The following is a 20465-nucleotide window of genomic DNA, read 5'->3' as shown; positions in this document are numbered from 1 at the left end:
TCTATTTACTAAAGGTTTTAATCAATTCAATTGGTTACGATGATTAGTAATTCTTTACTAATTTGTTAATTATGTTGATCAAATTAATTGATCAACGCAATTAATAAAATTTCAAATATTAAACAGGGTTGTATGCCATATAATAATCTTAAACATCTTCACAAACTACGAATTACACAAACTGCGACAATTACCAAACTGCGAACTGCGATTTAAAACATATTTCAACATACAAATTACAAAGGCGTACAACCTCTAAAAAACACCAACATACTACGAACTACGTAGACTCTGATCCTCCATAAGGAGGTACGTAGGCACTTGGCAACAAGGCGAGTCCCCTTCCCCAAAACTTCAATAGGTTTAAGGTTTGCCCTATTTAACTTTCTGTCACCTTTCTTTATTAGCCATAAACCATTACCTTAGACAAAACCTTAGGAAAGGGTTAAGGGTGCCTAACACCTTCCCTTGACCTGATTATAATAACTTATCCAGATCTCTAAAACTTTGTAGGGTTTCTTATTTGCCTTGGCAGAATAGGTGGCGACTCTAAAATTCTAAATTTTTAGGGCAGGTTGCTACAGATGTGAAGAATTTGAGATTGTTGATTTTGATATGGATGTAATAGATGATATAGTGTTGTTGTTGTCCCTATGATATAACTACTATATCTATTACTTATGCTTTTTATAATGATTGTGATTTACTCACCCTTTCTGCTTGGAAATGTTGCCTCAAAATGTCGGTAACTTGCAGGTGATAAAGATTAGTGCATGAAGCTTAGGAGGTAGCTTCAGAGTGCGATTGTTTAATTTCCGTTGAGTCCAGTGGGTCTTGCTCTTATATGTAACATCGGGGTTGGGATCGATTAAGTGTGAACTTTGATTTCCTTATTATTTTGAAGAATTTTGTATTACTTTTATAATCATGTAGTATTAAACATGCAGTGTGGCAATTTTGTTGACGTTGAGCTACCTTGTATGGTATTGATTATTTTATGAAGAAGACGTTAAAAATTGTTTATTCCGCTGCGAAGTTTTGAAGTAATTTGCTTGATGACATTAAAGGTGTTACCTATATTTAAATGTTTTTGCAACCCGTGGTACAGAGCAGGACTATTTGTTAAATGAAGTTATTATAAAGATGTGATATCCTTGTGGTTGTTTGTTTTGCTTTTCGTTAAAATTATATGTGAAAATATATGTGAGTTAGAATGGTGTTACAAAGCATCTGGTATTCGATGCTATCATTATAAGAAGGAGGGTCACACAAGAAAGGTGTGCCCCGAACTCCTGAAAGATCATGGAGGTAAGGATAATGACAACGCAACCATTGTTCAAGATGATTTTGAATCATCTGATTTTCTTGTGGTTTCAAGCAGTGACTTGAGTAAATAGTGGATTATGGATTCAAGTTGCACTTGGTACATGACTCCAAACAAAGACTTGTTCGAGGGATTATGTGATCAAGATGGTGGATTTTTATTACAGGGAAACAACGAAGCTTACAGGATTGCAGGTGTTGGATCTATGAGATTCAAGCTCCATGATGACTCAATAAGGTTGTTGACTGAAGTCAGGTATGCTCATGATTTCAAGAGAAATTTGATTTCTCTTGGTAAATTCGACAAGAAAGGATACATTTTCCAAGGAGAGAAAAATATCCTAAGAGTCATGAAGAAAAAAAGGTTTGTATACCCTTGAGGATGAAGTTGTAAGTGGCTCGACAAATGTTGCATCCACGAAACATTTGTCGAAGAAAAAAATTTGGCACATGAGATTGGGCCATGTCAATGAAAGAGGTATAATCAAATTGGGAAAACAAAATCTGCTTAGTGGAGACAAAGTCGAAAAGCTGAAGTTTTGCGAACCATGTGTACTTGGAAAATCTTGCAGAATGAAGTTCAAAAAAGGCAAACAAAGAACACATGGATCCCTTGATTATAACCATGCTAATATTTGGGGGTCTGCAGGGTGTCCATCACATCCAGGAGCGAGGTATTTTTTATCCATAGTAGATGATTATTCCAGAAAATTATGGGTATTCATCCAGAAGACTAAAAATGAAACTTTTGAGAATTTCTAAAGTTGGAAGACTCTAATCGAAAATCAAACTGGTAGAAAGGTCAAGAGGTTGAGGACCAATAATGGCCTTGAATTTTGCAATGAGGCATTCGAGAGTTTTTTTGTCTCCTCTAGTATTACAAGGCACATAACTACTGCAGGTGCTCCACAACAAAATGGGTTGGCTGAAAGGATTAATCGAACTATTTTGGAGAGAGTTAGATGCATGTTGACTAGTGTTGGGTTAAAGAAGGTGTTTTGGTTTGAGGCTGTTTCAACAGCAACATATCTAATAAACAGATGTCCTTCAACTACGTTAGATATGAAGACACCTGAAGAAGTTTGGTCGGGACATCCACCAGATCTTGACAAGTTGAGAGTATTTGGCTATGTAGCCTATGTTCATATTAGGCTAGACAAGGTCGAACCTAGAGCTCTGAAATGCATGCTCATGGGATACCCTAAAGGAGTCAAAACTTATAGACTATGGTGCTTATAGCTAGGTCACATGAAAAGTATCACCAATCGAGATATAGTTTTCAATGAAGCTAAAATGGCTTTAAAGAAAATTGATGATGTTGGTCGAAGTGCATAAATATCTAAGGAAGAGCTGGAACATGTAGAGATTCCTATTGATGTGGAGCATGTTGATGTTGAATATCATATCCAAGATGAAGTCAAAGAAGAAGCTAAAGATGTTGAGGAAGTAAAAGAAACGATCGATGAATACCTATTGACAAGAGATAGAATGAGAATTGTCATCAAGGCATCTCATAAACTTGGTATGCAAATCTTATAGCTTATGCCTTAATCTCTGCAAGTGAGGTTATAGACAAAGAACCTAGAGACTGTAAGGAATTTATGAGGAGTCGAAATAAGAAAGAATGACTGAAGGCCATGAATAATAAGATGAAATCTCTTCATGATAATCACACATGGGAACTAATCAAGAAACATGCTGGAGCAAGGTTAGTCAGTTGTAAATGGATTTTCAAAGTTAAAGATGGAATCGAAGGAGTGACGTCGAAGAGATACAAGGCTTGGTTGGTCGTAAGGGGTTTCACTCAGAAAAAAGGTGTCGACTTCAATGATGTGTTAGTCCAAGTGTTATACACCTATCGAATAACTCATCATATCATGAGCAAACCAAGCACATCGATGTGAGGTTTCATTTCATCTAAGGAGTAATCGAGCATTGAGAAGTCCAAGTGCTGAAGCTTTTGACAGATCACAATGTTGTTGATATGATCACCAAGACATTGCCCAGTTGCAAGTTTTTCCACCGTATGCAGTTGATAAAGCTTCATGAAGAAAGCTATTGTGTTCTTCGATGTTATAAAGTTTGTTCCAAGTTGGAGATTTGTAAGAACTGGATCAAACTCTAGTGGGTCGAAGAGTAGCTTTTGGTTCGACATGATTTATGCATGTCATCGAAGTATGTTCACATGCTGATGTCGAAGACCTACATAGTGTAGTCAAAATTTGTTCTAATATGTGGGTGTCAAAATGATATGGTTGTTAGTATTTCGAATTGAGCCCGTTTGTTATGTCCAATTGTTTAAGTTAGATTGTACCCACTGTACCCTAAGTTAACTTGTAATGGGTATTTGTGAGAAAGTCCATTAGTTTAGTGTGTTAGGTTTAGTATAAATAACATACTATTCTATCATCATGGCATACTACAAATCCTAATTTAGGGTGAGAGGGTTATTTGTTATTCTTGTAACACTTGTAATCTTGATTGAAAGAGAAAGTAAAGAATAACAGTAATAACCAATCCTTGTTGTCCTTCTTGTTTTATCATATTTTTTACCCCTGTGTGTTTCTTGATAACAAAGAAACAATTTATACTTTATTTATTAAGACATCCTTTTCACAACAACATACATTTTATCAAGAATCATTTTACCAATGACAAATATTCAATTCATATTAACTGTGTTAATTTATGGAAAAAGAGCAAAAGTAACACATATTAGCGATCATGATAACTCAGGATAAAATCAACAAATGAATTGTGGCAATATTCTAAGAAAAGTTAGAGATAAACGTCAAAAACACTTGTCATTTTAACTGATATTTTATGAATAAATAGAAAAAGTAACGTGTATCCATGATCATGATGACTCAATATAGAATCAACAAATGAATAGTGACAATAATATAAAAAGAAAGTTTTAAAAAATAAATTAAAACGCTATGTAAAAAGCCAGACACACAAAGAAAATGTGACTACAAATACACAATCATCTCTTTAATATGAGTATGTCCTGAACTTAGAGTTCTTAAAATACAAAAATCTAAAAAATAATAATAATAAAAAATAATTAAAATTTTTATTAAATAATTTATCTATTTAAAAATTAAAATTAAAACAATACTCTTAACTTTCAAGAAATTAGTAATCAAATTAAAAAACATAAGTAAATAAAATTACACAAATTACATGAACATTAACATAAATTTTAGCAAAAATTGTTTTAAAAGTGACTAAAGTACATGTCATGGTAAGAATTGTGTTAGCAAGAATTTTAGCAAGAAATGTTTTAAAAGTGACGAAAGTAGCGTGTATAAACGATCATGATGACTCAAAATAGAATCAACAAATGAATAGTGACAATAATCTAAGAAAAGTTTAAAGAAAAATATTAAAAACACAACGTAAAAAATTAGACATGCAAAGAAAACGTGACTATGAATACACAATCATCTCTCTAACTTGAGTATGTTAGAGAAGTCAAGGTTCTTAAAATACAAAAATCTATAATAATAATGATAATAATAATAGTAAATAATTAACATTTTATTAAATAATTTATCCATTTAAAAAAATTAAAAATTAAAATAATATACTCTTAACTTTTAAGTAATTGTTTATCAAATAAAATAATAAGTAAATAAAATAACACAAATTAAATGAACAGTAACATGAATTTTAGCAAGAATTATAAAGAGTGACGAAAGTATAGACCAGGTCATGGTAACTAATATTTAATGGGAAAAAACAAAAATAGTATGCATCAACGATCATGATAATTCTCAAGATAGAATCGACAAATGAATAGTGACAATAATCTAGAAAAAGTTAAATAAAAAAAATAAAAAATCAGACACGCAAATAAAACGTGACTACGAATACACAATTATCTCTTTAACATGAGTATGTCGTGAACTCAGAGTTCTTGGAATACAAAAATCTATAATATAATAATAAAAATAATACTACACATTTTATTAAATAATTTATTCATTTAAAATTAAAAACAATATACTCTTAACTTTCAAGAAATTGTTTATAAAAAAAAAAATCATTTAAATATATAAAGTAATACAAATTAAATGAACATTAACATAAATTTTAGCAAGAACTATCTTACCAATCACGATAGCACAAGTCTTAGTAACTTATATTTTATGGGGAAAAATCAAAAGTAGTATGCATCAACAATCATGACAACTCATGATAGAATCAACAAATAAACAATGACAATAGTCTAGAGAAAGTTAAAAAAGAGTCAAAAAGACAATATAAAAAACAGGACACGCAAGAAAAATGTGATTACACATATACTATCATCTCTCTAACTCAAGTATCTCCTGAACTCAAAGTATTTCAAATATAGAAACTATAATATAATAATAATAAATTAATAATTAATCTTTTTTTAGATAATTTATTCATTTAAAAATTAAAAATAATATAGTCTTAACTTTTATGATATTGGTTACCAAAAAATAAAAAATAAAAAATGTAAGTATTTTACAAAACACAAACCATGTAAATATTGACAGAAATTTTATCAAGAGTTATCTTAACACCGACGAAATCACATGTCATAGTAATAGTTAATTCATAGGGAAGGAACAAAAGTAACCTATATTACTGGTGATGACAACTTATGATAAAAGCGACAAATGAACAATAACAACAGTCTAGACAAAATTAGAGGAAACCATTAAAATCACACATCATGGTAACCACTAATTTATGGAAAAAAAGCAAAAGTAACACGCTTTATCAGTCATGATAACTCAGGATAGAATCAACAAATAAACATAGACAATAGTCTATGGAAAGTTAAGACAAAACATTAAAAATATAACGGAAAAATTGGACACACAAAGAAAATGTGACTATGAATACACAATCATCTATCTAACACAATTTTGTCGTGAACTCAGAGTTCTTAAAATGCAAAAATCTATAGTATAATAATAATAATAAAAAATAATTACTAACATTTTTATTAAATAATTTATTCATTTAAAAAGTTAAAATTAAAAATATTATACTATTAACTTTTAAGAAATTGTTATCAAATTAAAAATGTAAAATAACACAAATTAAATGAACACGAAAAAAAAAAAGATTAAGAATATATAATCATCTCTTTAACATAAGTATATCATAAAAAACGTAACTAAGAATACATAATCATCTCTTTAACACAAGCACATCATGAATACAAAGTGTAAAACTACAATATAATAATAATAATAAATTAATAACTAATTATTTTTTTAAAATAATTTATTCATTTAAAAAATTAAAATTAAAAGCAATATAGTCTTAACTTTTATGATATGGGTTATAAAAAATAAATAAAAAACAAAAAACGTAAGTATTTTAAAAAACACAAACCATGTGAATATTAACATAAATTTTATCAAGAGTTATCTTAACACTCACGAAATCACATGTCATACTGAGTTAATTCATGGGAAAAAAGCAAAAGTAACCCACATCATCAGCAGTCACGACAACTCAGGATAAAATCAACAAATGAACAATGACAACAATCTAAAAAAAAGTTAGAAAAAAACGTTAAAATCACACATCATAATAACCAATATTTTATGAGAAAATAAAGCAAAAGTAACACGCATCATCAGTCATGACAACTCAGGATAGAATCAACAAATAAATATAGACAATAGTCTAAAGAAAATTAAAGCAAAACGTTAAAAACACAACGTAAAAACCTGACATGCAAAGAAAACGTGACTATAACTCAAGTATCTCGTGAATTTAGAATATTTAAAATAAAAAAAATTATAAAAATAATAATTTAATTGAATTATTAATTTAATAAACCGAGTAAAGAAAAACAAGCAAAAGACTTTAGAATGTTAGAGAACTTAAAGAAAGAAAAAGACTAGCAAGTAAAGACTAAGCATTAAAAAAAAAAAACAATTAAAGAAAGAAATAAAAACCAAAAAAGAAAGTCATCCGTTTTCATTTTCTTCATACTCTTGTTGTTGTTGTTGTTGTGTGGCTTCCTCGGTACGGGAAGAAGAACTCAATCTTGTCTATATCTATTTCCCCTTCCGTTTCACGATCTCTTCTCACTCTCTATAAATTCACCATCTTTTCATTCTTAATTCAAACTTCTCTTTCTTCAGGTACTTCAATTCCTCTCTCTTTTTCACACTTTTTCTAACTTTCAGATTTTAGGGTTAGTTCTTTTTTTTACTTCAATTTTTTGGGGTTTGGAGGTTTTTGATGGAAGATCAGTAGGGTTTTTGGGTTAATTTATGGTTTTGATTTGATTTTGAAGGTGGGTTTTGAGTCTGGTGTTGGTTTTTTTTTTCCGTGTTTTGCTCTTTTTGTCTTAATTTTGTTAATTCTCTTCAAATTTTGAATCTTTTTTGCATTTGGTATGATGGGTATGTGGCTTCTGAAGGTTATTAACTCTAATTAATCATTTTTAGTTTGATTTTTGTTTTCAACTTTTTTTTTGTTGGTTTGATTTGCATAACCTAATTAGTAATTAGTAATTAGTATAGCAAGTTCTTTTTTTTTGTTGCTGTTGGTGTTGATGTTTATTGTATCGGTTCGATTATTTCAACGTCGTGGTTTGTATGCATTTGATTGAGTTTTTAGAAAAGGTGGTGATGATGTTGATTAGAGTTTAGACCAAGTTGTTATTGTATTATTGTTGGAAGCTCTCAAGTTTTTTTTTTTTTTTTTTAATGGTTGATGTAGAAATGTTGGATTGATGTTTGTTGGTGTGATTGAAATTTGTGAATTCGGTTGCTAATTTTTTGTTTTTGCTGTTTTGTTTTGGTTCCACGTTTTTTTTTTTTCAGGTTGGTTGATTTTGAGTCTCTGATGCTTAAGAAGTAGGGAAGATTGTAGGCTTTGCTTTTGTGTTTGAAGAAAATGTTGGAAGATGGTGCTAAGTTCCCGATTGATCTGAACAAAAATAATAACTTTTATGATTTTTCCCAAGGCTTTTATCACAAGCTTGGTGAGGGTACGAATATGTCGATTGACAGTGTTGGGAGTTTGCAGACAAGTAATGGAGGTGGATCGGTTGCAATGTCGGTTGATAACAGCAGTGTTGGGTCGAATGATTCCAATACCCGGATGTTGGATCATCAAGGGTTGAAGAGGCGTGCGAATGATAACTACTCTGTTGCTCACAGTGCAAATCGTCGGGGAAGAGTCACACATGCGTTGAGCGACGATGCTTTAGCTCACGCTCTGATGGACAACAGTTCTCCGACTGAGGGACTTGAGAATTTCGAAGAGTGGACGATTGATTTGAGGAAGCTTAATATGGGCGAGGCTTTTGCTCAAGGAGCTTTCGGGAAACTCTACCGAGGTACTTACATTGGGGAGGATGTCGCTATCAAGATCTTGGAGAGGCCTGAAAATGATACGTCGAAGGCTTTGCTGATGGAGCAACAATTTCAGCAGGAGGTCATGATGTTGGCTACACTGAAGCATCCCAATATTGTTCGCTTCATCGGTGCATGCCGTAAGCCTATGGTGTGGTGCATTGTAACTGAGTATGCTAAGGGTGGATCGCTCCGACAGTTCTTAATGAAGCGCCAAAACCGATCAGTTCCCCTCAAACTGGCTATCAAACAAGCTTTGGATGTTGCAAGAGGCATGTCGTATGTTCATGGTCTGGGATTGATCCACAGGGACTTGAAGTCTGACAACCTGTTGATTTTTGGCGACAAGTCAATCAAAATTGCTGACTTTGGAGTTGCCCGGATTGAGGTGCAAACTGAAGGAATGACTCCCGAAACTGGGACCTACCGCTGGATGGCTCCGTAAGATCATTTATTTTTCTTTCTCATTTGGTATTAATTTAATATACGATTTAGCTTCATGTTTCTGAAAACCCTGTTTGATGGATAATAGTTGCATGGTAATTGGGTTAGGCTCTGTCGCAAATCGTAGTTAAACGTTTAGTTTGTCATCGTTTGTTCTTAACCATTTTGTGTTTTCTGGTTTAAGCTTGATCCTGAATAGTAGTTGTCTTATAGTTTGAGATAGAATATAATAATCATACTGCCATTTGCAGAGACATGTGATGATATACTGTTTTGGTAATTATTTATGAAGATGCTAAGTGACATGTTTTAGTAATTTTCTATGTTTTAATAATGCTTAACTTTTTTGTTTTTACCTTCCTTTTAGGGCTTTCTTCTAATGGTAACTTTACCATTTTCTTGCTTATTTTTTTTGCAATACTTAATCAATCCGATGAAAAAGATGTGGCTTTCTCGATCTAGTACGTATTAAAAAAGACAATAACTGTGCGGATATTTATGCAATTCATATGAAAACCCATGTTTAGAATATTTACGGACGGGCTCATTTTATTAGCTGTATATATATATTATTTAAATGTAGTACTAATGTCTGCATCAGAGCCATCATCATGATTTCATATGTTTTTTCTATCTCTAGAATCCGTTTTACGATTTATCATATTTATGTAAGCTAGTTAGATCAAACTTTCTAAAAGGCCAAAATTCATAACCGGTTTTGAGATGATGTTTTGTGATCTGTGCAGGGAAATGATCCAACATAGGCCATACACACAGAAGGTGGATGTATATAGCTTCGGGATTGTCCTGTGGGAGCTCATCACTGGTATGCTTCCGTTTCAGAACATGACAGCAGTACAGGCAGCATTTGCGGTTGTCCACCGAAACGTCCGCCCTCTCCTGCCCCATGATTGTTTGCCTGTTCTCCGGGAGATCATGACAAGGTGCTGGGATCCAAACCCTGATGTGAGGCCACCGTTTCCTGAGATTGTAGCAATGCTTGAAAATGCAGAGATCGAGGTCATGACAACCGTCCGGAAGGCGAGGTTCAGGTGTTGCATAACTCAGCCGATGACCGCGGAGTGATCGTGTTAAAAGCATATGAAAAAAAAGAAAGTTATAAAACATAGACTGGAAGAAGAAGATATGGGGGCAAGATGAGAGAGACTCTGACTATATAATAGCTTTGTTTATTTTGTGTGTTTTATTTCTTTCTTCTGAAAATATTATCTGAAGACCTTTTATTGATTTGGTTTTATGTTTACCGAACCGGGTTTTGAATTAGTAAAGAAATGATGATGTATGTTATACTTGCATGTATTACAGTTATGTATAGCTTCTGAGGGCAAGATGGATTTAACATCATTGTCGATAAGTTAAGTTTTCTTGTGTATGAATGAAGCTTGGTTGTACAACGACCCGCCACCTTGTGGTTGGATGTCGGTTTTCGAGTCATTGAAGTTTGTGTTTTTAGCTCTAGTTTTATGCAGGGTTGTGAATGTGATTGGTTAAATATGAGCATTTGTTCATAACTTGAAGGTGTTCATGCTGATACCATTCTGTCTATATACAATTCTGGTGTATGGATGGAAGGTAAAGTTAATTTTTGAAGCATGAATTGATTGGCATATTTGAGTATTCTTGAGGAAGATTGATTTTAAATCTGTCATTTAGAGTCCATTTGTTTTAGTTTTTTTATATTATGATTTTTATAATATTATATATTTTTGTTTTAAAAAATTTCAAAGTTTTTTTTTAAAAATTTTTTCAAATAAAAAACTAGCTTTAACTATTTTTTTAATTATTTCGTCCTATTTTACTTTTTTTTTTTATATAAAACTCTATTTTAAATATTTCAACCTATTTATACTACTTTTTTTAGTTATCAAAATTTTAAAAACTTAATTTTGAAGCTATTTTGTATATTTATTCTTATCAATAATTTTTGAGACCTATTTTTTATATATAAAAAAATACTCTTATATATATTTTTTTAAAATATTTTGAAATAACTTTTATTATTTTTACAAAATATATCATAAAAATTATTTTTGAAAATACAAAAATAATAACGTTTTTGAAATTTATAACTAATGGTTCATATTTAATTTTTATCTAGATGTGTCTAGACATCACCTACTTTATATTCAAATTACTTTTAATTAGAATTATTTTTATGAAAGTAATTTTTACAACTACAAGATTGAATTGCTTTTTTCAAATTAGTATTGAAAAATTATAACTTCTAGATGATTATAAATGTTTTTTTTATCATGTATTTCATTTGGAAATTTTAAAAATACAAATATATTTTGACTATGAAACTTGAAAAATGATAATTTTTAAATGATTATAAATGTTGTTATTAAGCATATCATTATCATATTTTGAAAAATACAAAAATATATTGACTACGAAACTTGAAAATAATATTTTCTAGATGATTATAAAATTTTCTTACTATGTATTTCATTAACATATTTAAAATAAAATACAAGTATATTTTTTGACTATGAAACATGAAAATTGATAATTTCTAGATGATTATAAATGTTTTTCTATTATTTATTTCATATTTTAAAATATACAATAATATTTTGACTATAAAATTTAAAAATTTATAATTTCTAGATGATTATTAATATATATCTTTTAAGATGTATTTCATTAACATATTTTTTTAAAAAAATACAAGGATATTTTGACTAAAAAACTTTTGATAAAAAAACATAGTAGTACATCAAGAATTTCTATATAGTTGCATTAATAAAGTCCTTGCCTTTTACAACACAAAATTAGGCAACAAAAATAGTAATGTAAAGTAAGTGAAACAAAACATATGAACAAAATTAAGTTACAAATTAAAAAAAAAAAAAACTATGTATATTAGTTGCTATGATCTTTAACTTCACCCGTCCAATAAGTTTTTGTAGCAATAAGAATCTTTTCCGGGTTAAAGGGTCCACTTTCATGATCCATTATATTGCTCTTCCATTTCATTGCATCTGTAACACTTTTAATCTTTGTTAGAAGCTCTACTCCTTCTCTGAATATCACAGCTCCTTCTGGCCTTAGTATTCTATCCATCTCCAATAGTATCACATTAATGTTGCACCTATATTATAAAACATAGTAGAAATGGTTATAGATAATGTCCCCTTAATTCAACTCAATTGGTAGATGCACAGAAATATCAGATTAAAGAGACACGATTTTAAATTAGCAAATCTCACCAATTTACATCTAAGGAGTGAAATTCTAACAACTAGACTATTAGACAAAAATAACGTTAGATAATGTCTCGTTAAGTCAGTTTAGTTGATAGCTGTGCAAAGACATTCAATTATAGAGACGCGGGTTCGAATCAGCAACATCCCACTTATTCACCTTTAAAAAGTGAAATTCTAACAACTAGACTATTAGACAAAAAAAAGTTTAGATAGTAGCCAGCTCAGTTGGTAGCTGCGCAGAACATTCAATTACTGGGCTGCAAGTTCGAACCAGCAACATCCTGCTTATTCATTTTTAAGGAGCAGAATTCTAGGAATTCTAGCAATTAGACTATGAGATAAAATAAGTTATATAATATCCCGTTAAACCATCTCAGTTGGCAGCTGTGCATAGACATTTAATTGGACTGAGACAAATTCGAACCAACATGTTACTTATTCCCCTTTGCAATTCTAGCAATTAGACTATTAGAAAAAAAGGTTAGATAATGTGAAAATACCAACCTATCTTGATATATTCCAAAAACACCAGCTGCATGGATGAGATCATAAGTTCTAGGATAAGTTGAGAAAGCTTCACACCAATCATGGTAAGTACCAATGAAACCTCTTTCATAGATTGCACCAAGAGTATCATGAGCTGAATTTGAGGGCACAACATTCATAACCCAAACTGGAAACTTTATTAATGATGCTGCAAATCCACCAAGATAAGCATTCATATCAATAATGTTTCTATATCTCCCTTGAGCAATAGGAGTAATATGCTTGTAATGTGCCATTCTGTCCTTCCATATGTCATTATCCTTTTGAAATTTCTCCGCAGTGATGCTCGGTATCGAACCACTCGCGATTCTTGGAGGGACCGTGAACGCGCGTTTCGGCCATTTTTCTAGTTCTCCTCCGGCTACTTTGCTTGAACTTGTAACTTCTGGTAATGGAGTTATACACTTTTCCATGTTTTGGTACCTTTTTCAATCAAATGAAACGTCAGCTAAATGGTACGAGTTTGACCGTATAATCACAAAAGGCGATAGTGTTCAAACCCTCGAGAAGTAGTTGTAAAATGGTCGTTAGTGTTAGATGAATATATAATAATGATACGAAGAGTACTTACCAGGCCATATCGGGATTATCAGACTGACAAATGTGCGGCGTTTTATAAGTTTGTTTTAGTTGTGCGCATTCGAGATGATTTATAGGCTTTTGATAAATGGAAAGGTCGTCTTTCTCAATAACTTTCTTCCAACATATGCGTTTCGCAACTTCCTCAATGGAATCTTGTTCTTGCTTCAAATCTTCTTGTGTTCTTTCCCAACCTCTCCAATATTTCTTCCATCTGATTGGTGGACCAGAAAGAATCCAATAACCACCTGGCCTTAGGACTCTATCCACTTCAATCAAATACATACCATCTGTGCCATGAACATTAGATTCATATTAACAACTAGCCCAAAATGCAAAGCTTTTATTATTACTTAACTAGCTACACTATAAGAAAAACGCTAATTTGTCTAGGGCGAAATCTCTGACGAATCATAATTTTTTTTAACAATGACAAGTTTTTGAAAGATTTGCGAGAATTAAAAGTAAGGGTGGCAAACAGACATGTCCGCCTTATTTAGGCCTGCCCTGCAAAAGTCTGCCTAAAACCTTGGTCTGCCCCGCAAAAAAATGCGTCGGGCGGACCAGGTCCATTTTGCCACCCTTAGTTAATAGACTTTGGAAAACAGATCATCACAAATAGTTGGCCAAGACATTCAAGAGATTTCTCGGGGTCATTTGCAAGGGGTGTAGCACAGACGAAACGTGTGGCACAGACGAAATGTGTGGCAGTGTGTGAAGTCAGAAACTTTCCAAATTGTTTATCAAATAAAAACAGTAGTAGAAGTGTGAATACCAACCATATTGGTTCCATGGTATGAGGCAGCGAGAACAATGAGCCATATCAAAAGCTCTTGCTGGATATGGAAGTCTCTGTGAAGCCATGATACCAATCATAGCAGGAACTCCTCTCTCCAATGCAAACTGAACTTGAGCTTCATGTGTATCTCTTGGTGCAAATGACATTGCTACAATGTCCCTTTTCAATAGGTAAGCACCCCAACTTGCCACCTTCATAATTAGATTCACATATAGATATATAAAGTGTTAGCAACATTTACAAAATCTTAACATTTAATTAATCAGGGCCGTCTTTGAGGACGTGTAAGTTAGACTACCACACAGGACCCGATATTTGTCACAGTTAAACCGTAATTAAATAGTGCCTTATAATAATGTGACACAGTTAAACCGTGACTAAATAGAGCCCCCGTTGAAATGTGGCTAACCTACGCAGAGACTCAAAAACTTAAGACGGCTCTGAATTTAAGATAAAGTATATAGATGAATGAACTTACACCACATCCTGTATCAATTGCAGTTCTGATATTACCATTTGTTAGAGGAATAAGCTCATTAATATCATCAATATACGCGTCCGCTCCGCGCGGAAACATGGTACCTCCACCGGGGAAACGAAACCGATCGCCTTCAACTTGAATCCAATTTTGAATAGCTTTCTCAATACTAAGTTCCTTGTGTGGAATATTATCATACCAAGCATAATCTCTACTTTGAGGCCATTTAAAAGGAGTCTTATATTTCGGCGGCGCAGGTATAAGACAAGACAAAAGCTCTTCTTTTGCAGGACAATGTCTTTCTCTATATTTCATCATGTTTCTGTCAAACTTTCTACCTCTAGCTGGATCTTGACATGGTGTGTACTCGCTATACACCATGTCGCATGGCGGAAACTCTGCTACCCCTGTATTAGTATTTATTTCAATTGAATGATGACTTGAAAAGTCTAAAGTCGACGAAGACGATGACGAGGACGAGGACGAGCCTGTGTTTGTTCCAGCATTGCAATCTACCTTTGAGTATGTTTCAGATTGGTTTGGTGTTCCTGTGTTTTTCCATGCACCCATTACATAGGACAAAATGCATAATCCACTTACACCTAAAATCCATGTGAGTCTATTTCTCTTGGATTCAAGTTGATTATAATGCTTTGGTGATCCATTGTATTCTTTGGGCATTTTCTCTAAGTTTTTACCTATGATCACAAAATTTTCATATAAACAAATCACATTAGATTATGTTCACTAGTTTGATATAATAGATTTAGCCGCTACACTATTACATGTTATTATATTGATTAGTAGAGAGCATAACTAGTTTATTATTCTAACAACAACAATCAAACTTTAGTAGCGTCAAATACATGAATCAACTTTCGCCATAATGTTCTATTTAGAATCATATTATATCCAGAATCACACTTGTATCCAAATTCTTAATCTCAAGATCTTAATTACCTTTCTTATAAATTTTCTAGTACTTCCTCTACTTCTAGTTGTTTGTCTTCTCTCCATCTGATCTACTCTTCTTATCTGATCTACTCTCCTTACCATATAATCTACATTTCTGTCTTCTATTTAAATGCTCAAATCACCTAAGTTTATTTTCAACTATATTTTTTGATATTGGCCCGTTATACTATCTAGTTAAACAAAATTTTATCTTTCGATTATCAGTTTTCTAATATGGGCTATTTATAAGGATTCGAATTCAAAACCTAAATTTATTAGGATTCGAATCTAAAACCTAGATTTCCATTCATCTTTCTCATGAGAGTAAGTTACTTCGATTTGACCAATAGTAAATTGGCAACGCCATAATTATTTTTTAGTATAAACAAAATATTATCTATATGTCAAACTAATCTTTTGTGTCGGAATGACCACGATGAATAACAAATTTTCTTCGAAGATATTTAATATTGATGTAGTTTCATTGCTGAATTCGAATTCAAAACTTCTAATTAAGTTGAAAGACATATCGTCATCTAGTCTATATTGGATTCATCATAATTAGTTTCCTCCTTTGTTACTTAAACTATTGTGGTACTTTCATTTGACATATTAACATTATAAATTTTTATTTTTAGGAAAAATGTAGTAGTTAATATAGAAAAAATCATCTTAAAAAGGGAACAAAAGTACATACCTAATTTTTTAGTAGTGAAATAATTAGAGCTATATTATTCTATTGTATTTGAAATGTACACACATGAAGAAACATAGATATACAAGAACAAAGAGTAAAGATTGAACAATGTGACTATAACAAGAAAGATAGAAAAGAAGATGAATCTTACCAGAATTTGACAATATTATTGATTGATTAAGAAGAAGAAAAAGGGATAATAAAAAGACTATGATAAGAATATGTGGTTTTTTTTATTGCTTTATTTCTATGTTCCCTAACTTCATGTTCATTCATCCAGTGAAATGGTGAAGCTGTGGCTTGAAAAAGAAATAGGGTTAAGTTGGATTTAGTCAACAAATCTATTTTTTGAAAAGATGGTAAATAATTATGATCCCATAAAATGAGACATTTTAGCCTTTAATTACTCTTCTTTCAACTTTTCCCAAAAAGTATGTGAGATAGCATCTTCCAAGTTCATAATACATCACCACAGTTAATAATACTACCTCGGTTTCTAAAAATATAGAGTAAATAATGTAAATTAATAATAAAGTGGATGATAATATTAAATTTGTTGATAATACTCTTTTAAGTTACTATTATAAAAATATTATTTTATATGTTAATTTAAAAAATTATGAAATTAAATACAATTTTTAAAATATTTTATGTAAAAGATAAGTTAAATTTAAAAAGATAAACTATCTACATTAAATATTTTTGAATTAAATAAAAATTAGCGTTGATTGCCTATGTTTATATCAAGGCCTTTAGGTGCTAGCATGGTCGAGAGTTGAGTGATAGTGATGTTAGATGGTGGATAGAGTCTCAATTGTGTTTCAACATTTATAGTCGTATTTGCTTTACTTGTTAATAGTGAGAAGGAAATAGTCAGCATGGATGGTTACCAATTCTTCATAAATATTGTGGCACTTCAAGTGGACAATAAAAGTGATGATATCGAGAGTTGCGAAGAAGGGTCTTTCCATGATACAACCGTAGAAACGTTTGCAGGGGCCTACCAAGAATTATACGTCTACAATCTTCACATCTCTCCATTCTCTAAAAGATACCATAACTCTGTCAAGGGTGTTTATAGAGTGATTGAACTCTTGCCTATTGATACTCATGTAAGAGTTAAAAGATACCATAAAGTCTTCCCCTTTCCAACCCCAATTCATCGAAGAAACCGAGATACATGATGTCCCAAGAGCCACCCTATGGAACAATGACCCGTAATGCTTTTATTGTGTGTTTTTATCATTGATTCTTAGTTTATTTTTGTTTTGTTTTGTTTGTTTTACTTTCGTTTTTCTACCTTTATCCGTCTTTCAGATGTTTTGAAGTAGTAAGGTCAAAATATATAGTATAAGACCAAAAGCACAAGGTACAACAGAAGAATAAGAAAATCACGTAATTCAGATTATTGACGTAATTCGTCAAATGTTGACGTAATTCAGATTATTAATGTAATTCGTCAAATGTTTTTATCTCCCCCAGTTGTTTTCTTTTGACTCTTCGAATCTCAATTGTTTCTTTTTATTAAAGAATTTAATTGTGAATTTAATCCTTTATTAATAAACATAGGCCTATATAAACCTTTTAATCTCTGATAAAAAAGCTCCCACAATTTATCAGCTTTTAAATTGCTTAAAATTCTGCACAAGTTTATTTTTTGTTGCTTTCTTGCTTTTAGGTTTTTATAGATTGCTTATGTTATAATTTATCTATTGTCTACCATGTTTATGTTTTTCTTTATGAATTGTTTAAAACCAACGAAAAATAATTTCAAAACTAAAAGCAATCATAGTTATGAGAATTTGGTAATCTAAACGATCTTCTGTGGAGCAATCACTTTTACTACTTCAAAAGAAATCACACACTTGTGGCATGTCAATATGGATTCTTGATACTTTATTATTGACTACCATGGCCGTTACCAACAATCGTAATACCTCGTTGGGGATACCACCTAACTTTTCATTGTCTCATAACCCTATGATAGGTCTTTTCTTCCCGATTTCCCCTCTTCATCCATTGCATCCACTCTCAAGGTCGGTCTCATCGTGGTTCTCTTGATTGATTCCTTTAGATAAGATAACTCTCTGGTTATTGAGGAGATGACTATAGTTGATAAACAAGTTAAAGCTAGTTGGTTGATGATGCTCTAACAAACAGTTGATTGAGTTATTTTGGAAGCAACCATTGTTGATAGTTATGCAAATCTGGAGTAATCAAAAGGTTAGCAAAAATGGTTGTGCTGGTGCAAGAGAAAATATTAGAAGGATTCATCATAGGATTTCGTGTGAATCAAGAAACAATAGTATCCGATGGACCCATAAGGGGTGTAACTACAAAATTAACACGCCAAAGTCCAAGTTAATAAAATTGGAGAAATGTATCTTGCAAGAATGAATGAAATAATATCTTAGTGTGGCGGGTAATCATATTATATACTGTATCATATTAAATTTATATTAATTAATTTAATATTTAATTAAGTATCCCATTAAAATCAAATACGATCATCCAATTAGTGTAGGAATAGAATATGGATTGATAAGGAGTTAAGATTGTTACAAGTTAAATGTACTTTTATTCTTACCCAATAACATTTGTATGAGATGATAAATATCTATTTTAGATTAACTAAAAATCTTGAATTCGACCTCAATTTTAAACATGCATCAGTGTTAAAGTTATTGAACAAGAGCTTTCTGGACAATAGTACTTTGACTCTTCTATTTTTACCAAAACTAATTCTTATTCTCTTAATTTCTTAAATTGTGTTTGTGATATTTCACCATTTTTGATGATGCTTTAATGAGAGACATAACATAACTCTAATTGTTCCATTGAGCTTGTCTAAATTTTGTGCTTGATTTTAATCTTTTGAAAAGAGAAATGCTGGCAACGCTCTCTTTTCAACACTCTCTTTAACACTTACTTTCTTATTGGTTGAAACATGTGTGGGTCCTACCACTTTATGTGGGATCCATTTCCAAAGTGAGGGACCCACATATGTTTCAACCAATAAAAAAGTGAGTGTTGAAGAGAGAGTGTTGCTAGCACTCCTCCTTTTGAAAAACCTCTCAGTTTTCTCAGCCATTGAGTTTGAGAAATTCGACAAAAAAATAATTCTATTTCGAGACCCCTTAATACATTTGCGACATGTTAATATCATGTGTACTAAAAAGATTTTTAAATGGTTTAAAAATAAAAAACAATTGTTAGAAATAATAATATATATGTTGCAAGCTCTACTTTTATAATATAAATATTATTTTATTTTGTCCCTGGCATTGGATACAACAATTTATGTGTCACGTTATTATATAATTTATTTCTATTTTTAATTTTTCAATATTTTTTTAAATTTCTTTTGATAAAAATCAAGCTGCATTACTTATAAATTTATTAAATGTTTTTTCAAAAAATTATTTTCTAATCCCTTCTTCATCTTCTTTTTATCTTCATCATCTTCATCAAAACTTAAAAACAAAAGATTGAATAGTTATCAATGCTACATAATCTACATGTTCAGAAAAGAAGCAAATCAAAAGGCTAAAAAATAAATCAAATATTTAAATTTGAGTGGTAAGCGAATTTCCGAAAAATATCGAATTTAATTTTTGATGAAAATAATATTTAGTCAATATTAAGACCTCTAAAAAAAATTAAAAAATATATCGGAAAATTCAATCGGACAATTTCAAGTTACAGCCATAAAAAAACAAAATTAAAAATAAAATCTTTCATCTAAAATACACTAACTTCGATGAAGAAAGAAAGATCATCGACCATTGTTGTTATTAAGCTCAAACAAATGAATATTATTAAGCTCAAAACAAATAAATGTAGAAGAAAATATATTTTTTGGAAACAATTTTTGAAATATAATATAAAATAAAATATAATATGAAATGAAAAATATGATCAGATAATGATAAAAAATAAAAAATATGACCAGATAATATTATTGAAATATGATAATTAAATAAAATATTTAGAAAAATATTCAAACTATATACATATACATATACTCCTATATGTTTATGATATATGTATG

At 31.1% G+C, this 20465-nt stretch overlaps 2 protein-coding genes across 2 annotated transcripts; one reads left to right on the top strand and one right to left on the bottom strand.

Annotated features, from left to right (window-relative positions):
* The first annotated feature begins 7288 nt into the window (after nucleotides 1-7288).
* Nucleotides 7289-10586, top strand: LOC131603756 (serine/threonine-protein kinase STY13-like). The gene is made up of 3 exons (XM_058876180.1): nucleotides 7289-7466; nucleotides 8154-9128; nucleotides 9878-10586. The coding sequence occupies exons 2-3, from the start codon at nucleotides 8227-8229 to the stop codon at nucleotides 10215-10217; spliced, it is 1242 nt and encodes a 413-aa protein (XP_058732163.1). The 5' UTR covers nucleotides 7289-7466; nucleotides 8154-8226; the 3' UTR covers nucleotides 10218-10586.
* A 1293-nt stretch (nucleotides 10587-11879) lies between these two features.
* On the bottom strand, nucleotides 11880-15456 carry LOC131608115 (probable methyltransferase PMT18). Its single transcript, XM_058880043.1, has 5 exons — nucleotides 14764-15456; nucleotides 14266-14476; nucleotides 13479-13776; nucleotides 12866-13330; nucleotides 11880-12246 (listed from the first exon to the last, which is right to left on the bottom strand). The coding sequence occupies exons 1-5, from the start codon at nucleotides 15442-15444 to the stop codon at nucleotides 12018-12020; spliced, it is 1884 nt and encodes a 627-aa protein (XP_058736026.1). The 5' UTR covers nucleotides 15445-15456; the 3' UTR covers nucleotides 11880-12017.
* Nucleotides 15457-20465: the final 5009 nt, after the last annotated feature.

This window comes from Vicia villosa, linkage group LG5, assembly GCF_029867415.1.
Source record: "Vicia villosa cultivar HV-30 ecotype Madison, WI linkage group LG5, Vvil1.0, whole genome shotgun sequence".
NCBI classification, from domain to species: Eukaryota; Viridiplantae; Streptophyta; class Magnoliopsida; order Fabales; family Fabaceae; genus Vicia; species Vicia villosa.
The sequence above is the reverse complement of the archived record's forward strand: the minus strand, read 5'-3'. Positions and strand labels throughout refer to the sequence as shown.

Bases quoted from the DNA above. Each gene is read 5' to 3' on its own strand.
- LOC131603756 (XM_058876180.1), top strand. From the start codon at position 8,227: ATGTTGGAAGATGGTGCTAAGTTCCCGATTGATCTGAACAAAAATAAT. The intron at 9,129-9,877 runs GTAAGATCATTT...TGATCTGTGCAG, and splicing joins ACCTACCGCTGGATGGCTCC to GGAAATGATCCAACATAGGC.
- LOC131608115 (XM_058880043.1), bottom strand. From the start codon at position 15,444: ATGCCCAAAGAATACAATGGATCACCAAAGCATTATAATCAACTTGAA. The intron at 14,477-14,763 runs GTAAGTTCATTC...CTAATTATGAAG, and splicing joins CAATTGATACAGGATGTGGT to GTGGCAAGTTGGGGTGCTTA. The intron at 13,331-13,478 runs GTAAGTACTCTT...TGATTGAAAAAG, and splicing joins GATAATCCCGATATGGCCTG to GTACCAAAACATGGAAAAGT.